This window comes from Armigeres subalbatus, unplaced genomic scaffold (assembly GCF_024139115.2).
Source record: "Armigeres subalbatus isolate Guangzhou_Male unplaced genomic scaffold, GZ_Asu_2 Contig1143, whole genome shotgun sequence".
Lineage (NCBI taxonomy): Eukaryota > Metazoa > Arthropoda > Insecta > Diptera > Culicidae > Armigeres > Armigeres subalbatus.
Genome location: NW_026941895.1, coordinates 8,985 through 16,227, shown reverse-complemented (window position 1 = coordinate 16,227; position 7,243 = coordinate 8,985). Strand labels below are relative to the sequence as shown.

Here is a 7,243-nt window from a genome sequence, read left to right as displayed (position 1 = left end):
TGGGTCTCTCCTATGGTTCCAGTTTTGAAGTCTTCTGGTGAAGTTCGTTTGTGCATCGATATGCGTCGAGCAAACCAGGCGGTTCTCCGAGAAACGCACCCACTACCTCTGGTAGATGAAATTCTTGGATCAGTGTCAGGCGCTAAACTTTTTTCAAAAATCGATATCAAGGACGCATATCATCAACTGGAAATATCGGAAAGATCTAGGCCAATTACTACCTTCATTACAAAAAGCGGTTTATTCAGGTAAATTGTAAAACTATTGATTTTTTTAATTTGAATTCGTATTCTAAAATATTACGCAAATAAAATTAGTAATTTTTGAATTATATTTCGTATTTTTCTAATAATGGACATTCTGTAGATATAGAAGACTCATGTTTGGTATCAGCTGTGCTTCGGAAATCTTCCAAAAGACAATGGAATCATTACTAGCCGGCTTAGAAGGAGTTGTTGTTTATCTTGATGATATAGTAGTATTCGGGTCGACACAGGAAGAACATGATAAACGTCTTCAAGCACTCTTGAAACGTTTACAGGAATATGACGTTCTTTTGAACAACGAGAAGTGCATTTTCGGAGCAAAGGAAATTGATTTTCTGAAAAAGGTGTTTGCCCAACGGAAAGCCGAATTGAATCGATAACCAAATTTAGGGAACCGAAAACAGTAGCTGAACTTAGAAGTTTCCTGGGTTTGATAACTTATGTTGGACGATTCATTCCGAATCTGGCAGCCAAAACGGAACCACTGAGGATTTTGTTACGTACAGGAGTAACATTTTCATGGAGCGACGATCAGCGTAAAGCTTTCGGAAGGATAAAAGAGGCAGTCAGCGATATAGGCTATTTGGGTTTCTTTGATCGCAAGAAGAGAACGAAATTAATAGTAGATGCAAGCCCTGAAGGTTTAGGGGCGGTCCTACTTCAAGAAAACATGGATGGTCAAAATCAGATAATCGCGTTTGCAAGCAAGGCACTTACCGACTTAGAGCGCAAATACTTCCAAACTGAACGTGAAGCTTTAGCGATCGTGTGGGGGGTTGAAAAATTCCGATTATACTTACTGGGTATCAAGTTTCTTCTCATTACTGATTGCAAAGCATTAAAATTCTTATTCAACCCCCGATCTCGTCCATGTCCACGAATTGAGCGATGGGTGCTTCGTATTCAGTCTTATAACTATGACATTAAGTACGAGCCAGGGGCAACAAATCTGGCCGATGCATTATCCAGGTTGTCAGTAAGTAGCGAGAAGCCTTTCGATAAGACGGCAGAAACCTTTATTACCCATCTAGTGGTAAACTCGATTCTGGAAGCTGTAACACTTGTTCAAGTGGTTGAAGCAACTGAGCAAGATGAAACACTTCAGCAGCTTCAAAAGGCACTACAAACTGGATGTTGGTCAGATGAAGTAAAAGCTTTCAAGTGTTTCAATTCAGAAATACATTCAGCTAAGGGCGTTCTGTTGAGATGAGACAGGCTTATAATACCCACAGTACTCCGACAACAGGTACTGACATGTGCGCATGATGGTCATCCAGGAATGAGTGTAATGAAACGTAGATTGAGACAAAAAGTTTGGTGGCCAAAAATAGATGAGTGCGTTGAAAAATTTGTGAAGCATTGTGGCTCATGCACGCTTGTGTCAGCTGTAGGTCCCCCTGAACCAATGCACCGTTCAAGAATTCCTGATCAACCTTGGTGTGTAGTAGCAATAGATTTCCTAGGACCACTGCCTTCGGGGCATTTCCTTCTTGTAATAATTGACTACTTTAGTAGATTTACTGAGGCGATCGTAATGAAGCAGATAACTAGTGAACTAACTATTCAAGCATTATTCGAAACATTCAGTCGTTTCGGAGTACCAGAAACAGTCAGATCGGACAATGGGCCACAGTTTGTAAGTGATTCTTTCCGCGCTTTCTGTCGTGAATTTGGCATCGATCACCAAAGAACCACACCGTATTGGCCCCAGGCAAATGGAGAGGTGGAACGAATGAATAACACAATTCTTAAGCGACTAAGGATCAGCCAGGTAGAAGGATCTCCCCATTCTACGACAGGAGAAGCTCCATCGGCTCTAATGTTTGGCAGGGTACTTAGAGATAAAATCCCGAGCATTAACAACACCAATAGACTGTGGTTGGAAGGAATCAAGGATCGCGATTGGGAACGGAAAGTTTCAGCAGCTGAATCAACAGACCGCCGTAGGAACGCCCAAACCAACCAGTTGAAAGAGGGAGACATTGTGGTTGCCAAAAGGATTTCGAAGGAGAACAAATTATCGACCAACTTCAGCGAAGAGAATTTCAAAATAATTGCAAGAAATGGATCTGAAGTAAGCATCCGCTCGATGGAAACTGGCAAAGTATATCGCAGGAATATAACCCATCTCAAATGAACCGGTTGAAACCCAAACATCAACACCTGGTGAAGAAATGATACAGACTCCGCATCACCAGATTCCAATGGAAGAACAAACAGCTATCCGTCGCAGTCGTCGAGAGACGAAACGTCCTGAATATCTCGAACAATATATACAAGCATTATTGGATTAAAATTATTTGTAAGGGGGGAGTGTGATGTCGAAGAGATATAGTGATCCTTGATTAAGTTTTAAGGGAGAGATTAGTATAATCAGTGGTGTGAGACGAGCGGTGAATAAAGATTGTCGTGCTTCAGTAAATTGTGCTCTGTAGTTTCTTGTGAACCCCAAATTCGGAAGTACCTCGATATTTCAGATACCACAGGGTTATGCTAATTAAAAACACTAGATTTAAAGCAGTATTAACCAACTTTTTATCTATTTCACTGTAAAACGCACCTTATTCCGTGTAAAAACTTTTTGCTGATAGTACGTAGCATCTTTTATTACGCATAATGGAAGAAATGAACAAGAAAACATGATTTTTTTACATATAGGGAAACCGTACCTTTAGTGGAGGTAGCACCAATAGTGGAGATAGTGAGGTTTTAATTAGATTTATTATATTTATAGACTTTACGATAGTTTCAGTTGGTGCGTCGTGCTTTAAATATCCTGTTGAATGCAACTTACCTTAAGATTTCGCTTGAAAAACTATTGAAAACAATGATTTTCCTTAACAAAATTGACTCCCTTGCACCTATAGTGGTGCAACTGTACCAATAGTGGCGAGTCTCATAAGAAACCAATGGATAGCACCACTATGGGAACCAAAATTAATTTTTAACGCCACTAAAGGAACAGTGTACCCATAGTGGTGCAAGCAAAATTTGGTAATTGCTGATGTTAAATGACATTTATTTCATTTTTGTTAGCAAATTTATTAGTTTATCTATTGACTAAGATTATAAAGCAGTAAATTTCCCATAATTATCAATTTTTAAAAAATATTTTCTTTTGTAGATCTACTAATACCTCCACTATTGGTACCGTTACCCTATTGTTCGGCGGATTTTGAATAAAAAATATTCGAAAGCACTGGACACCACCTCGTCGAAGCAACCGACTGAGGAAACAACAAGGCAGTCACAATTCAATTGTCACATCCTATCCTAGATTCCGATTATGTTCATCAACTCTAAATTAAAGAAAACCAGAGCGAGCAGAATTTTCAATGTCATGATTGAAAGATTAACTCATATTCAGAATACTGGTATTGATATTAAGGTGGACAACGAATATGTCAAGATTTTTCCAATACTATGCATGTTGATTGGCGATAACTTGTCATTGAATTTTATTGGTGGATTTACCACGAGTTTCAATGCTAAAAGGTATTGTCGAACATGTTTCTCCACTCGTGATGATATGCGTGTAATGATAGAAGAAAATGAGTTAACATTCCGGACTCAAGTGAACTATTTGACGGATGTTGATAAAAATGACTTCAGAGAAACAGGTATAAAATTTAGATGTCCATTTTTAGATATTCTTTCATTCAATATAATTGAAGCGTTGAATTTTGATTCCATGCACGATTTTGGAGAAGGAATTTGCCCTTATTCCGTTGCACACGTGTTATCAAATTTGTTACGTGGCATAAATGATGGGACGCTAACGTTAGATGTTATTAATTATCGCAAAAATCTTTTCAACTATAGAATTTATACAATTAGTAATATACCTGAAGACATAACACAAGCACAGTTGAATGAAAAAATGCCTGAAAATGTCATCATGTGAAATGTTCATGTTTGTGGAGTATTGATTTGCGTGGTAGTAGAGTAGAGTGGGGCAAGAGTACGCACTTAGTTTTCAATCGATCATGTAGCCCTTATGAAGCATGCTTCTGCATATCATATCAATATCGACGATTCGTATACTCTTCCTATCCAGTATTTTGCGTTCCATAATGGCGGCGTGAGTTCTGTTCAATTTGACATTCAAGAGATAGAAAACATTGGAATTCATCTAGTATGCATTGATGAAAAATAATTTTAGGATAGTAAATAAATAAACGTCAACTATCTCTCATAACCGTGGAATGAAGAAAACGTATTTCCTGCATGTTATGATCAAAATATCATTCATGCTTCCTTTTATTATTTCAATATAAGATTGGATAGAACCGTACTGTGAATAATATATCAAATAGATGCTTTATTTAATTTATGGAAGTATAAGTATTATAAGCATAAATGTCGTGTTTGACCGTTGGTTGGTAATTCGGAGAAATTTGAGACATCGATTCGGTGGTTGGCTAATTGTTAGGAAACCCTTTGGCAGGACTGGTAGTGAGTCACTTTTAAGTGACTTGGTCACTATTTTGAGCCTTGTAACTAAAAAGTCACTATTTGCATTCAAAAGTCACTAAAGTCATTATTTTTCGAAAAACGGTCACTAAAGTCACTATTTTCGCATCGTTTCGCCGTTTGTAAAAAAAGTTCAAAATAAAATCATTTGTACCTACCATTATCATCAATTATATCAAATGTAAATCTGTTAGCAAAATATATAAAGTTTGAGAAATTGCACCAAAAAATCTCCAAGCGAATTGTGGAAATCGCCAGGTTGCTTGCAATTTATGTTTTAAGGTATTAAGGCTTCGCACGGATTTAATTTTGGAGGGAAATTTAATAAAAAAGGAGCGTGGTTTTCGATAGCAAAATGTTGTTGAGAAGGAACTCAAAGTTTGAAGTCTATGCCGTACCCAAGCCATTATTAAATGCATTATACTCTAAGAGCACTCGTTTAACAATCAATTTAAGTTCCACCACTTAATTGTATCTTGACAGATACGTATTTCGACCTCAACAGTAAGGCCGGCCTTACTGTTGAGGTCGAAATACGTATCTGTCAAGATACAATTAAGTGGTGGAATTCAAAGAGATTGTACAAACTCGTCTTATGACAAGTGAAGACATTCCACTAAAAAGCTCAACATAATTTTCTTAACAATCAATTTAAGGGCAAAAACTTCACTTGTGGTCATTTTTCATCGTTTTTGATTATCCATTTTTTGTCACGTCAATTTTGACATAATTCCGAGATATGTCTTAGTTTCTGCTTGATTAACCCTGTCTACGACGATCCACACAGCATGAAACATGCCATCATTTTTCGTTTTTTTGTCAGTATAAGTTTAAAGTATTGAAGGTTTCGTATTGTTTTCATAGCATTTATCTAGAAAGAAACAGGGTTTATACAAAAATTTGAAACACAAATATGTTCCTTGTTTCTTGTACAGAAATAGGATTTTTCTGATTATTCTGAAAGTGATTCCCGTGGAAATTTTTTTTCAACATTTCGATGAGACTCTTTTTCAGTCTGCTGAACTTTGCTCCAAAAAAATAGATTTTTTTCTCTTGGAGGAACTTACACTGTAATTTTTGTAGCTTCTTCTTCTTCTTCTTATTGGCATTACATCCCCACACTGGGACAGAGCCGCCTCGTAGCTTAGTGTTCATAAAGCACTTCCACAGTTATTAACTGCGAGGTTTCTAAGCCAGGTTACCATTTTTGCATTCGTATATCATGAGGCTAGCACGATGATACTTTTATGCCCAGGGAAGTCGAGACAATTTCCAATCCGAAAATTGCCTAGACCGGCACCGGGAATCGAACCCAGCCTATGTAGCTATGACTGCTTAAATCTTTGCGTAAATTCCGTCTTAAATTTGGGAAATAATATTCCGAAGATTTTTTTTAGGAGTTCGAATTCACTAAACAATATCTACAGGAATTCTCAAAGCGATGTCCACCGGAATTCATGGAAAAAAGCGCTTGTATTTGTGAAAGATTTTTTTTCATGGATTGCCGGAGACATTTTTACAAGAATTAACTTTGCGATATCAGACTTCTGTTGGAATTTCCGTCCGAACTTCTGAAGAAATATTTCACAAGAATTGAAGTATTTTCCGCACAATTTCTTTTAAAAAATCCTAAAAAATTCCACAAGGTTTTCCACAAAAATTCAACTTCTGCTGAAATTTTCTGAAAAAAAAATCCTCAGAATGGATGAAACACCATGGATCACATTTTACGAAAAATGAACAACTTTGTAAGATTCTGTATTATTTCTCTCTGGATATAAATCCAAATAATTTCATATTTTTATATGAGTTGGTTTGCGTGTACATACATAAATGTATTCATAAATCATTATGGTTTCTCGATAACAACGATTTTATTTCGAAATTTTCTTAAATGCGCAGAATATGGTACCTCCACGGTAGTAATTATAAACAAACTTTTACAATGCTAGTTGGAACGCGAAATGGAATAAAAAAAATGTTTTCATCATTATGGCTATGGAGCACTTGAGGACAGCAGTTCAACAGTTCATCACTAAACCTGTGCGCCAATTGATTTTTTGCGGCGGTTGCGTCATAGGTCATTTTCAGCCAGCGGCCGTGGCGTGGCGCTGATCGGCGCCGTTGGCGTGGATCAGCGTGAACTAATTTCAAGCGTCAATATTCCTCCGGATTTTTCTTCAGAAGTTCATCAACGGATTCATCAGGTTTTTTTTCCATAAGTTCCATGGGAAGTTCATCAAGAAATTCCTCTGGACATTCCTCCAGATATTTCTTCGGACATTATCCAGGAATTCTGGAGTTCTTCTAAGACTTAGCTCGGAAGTTTCTTCAGTATTCCGTCCGGAAGTTCCTAAAGGATTTCGTTCAGAAGTTCCTCGAGCATTTCGTCCGAAAATTTCTCCAGGAAATCCTCCGACTGTTATTCCAGGATTTCGTCTGTAAGTTCCTCCAGGACTTCATCCGCACTTTCAAATTCCTCCAGGATTTCGTCTGGAAGTTCT

The 7,243-nt window shown here is 37.4% G+C and overlaps 1 protein-coding gene across 1 annotated transcript; it reads left to right on the top strand.

Annotated features, from left to right (window-relative positions):
* Nucleotides 1–1,800: 1,800 nt before the first annotated feature.
* LOC134202316 (uncharacterized protein K02A2.6-like) lies at nt 1,801–2,403 on the top strand. Its single transcript, XM_062677343.1, has one exon. It carries the CDS (start codon nt 1,801–1,803, stop codon nt 2,401–2,403), a length of 603 nt encoding a protein of 200 aa, XP_062533327.1.
* The last annotated feature ends 4,840 nt before the right edge of the window (nt 2,404–7,243 follow it).

Coding starts and splice junctions, on each gene's coding strand:
- LOC134202316 (XM_062677343.1), top strand. CDS start 1,801: ATGAAGCAGATAACTAGTGAACTAACTATTCAAGCATTATTCGAAACA.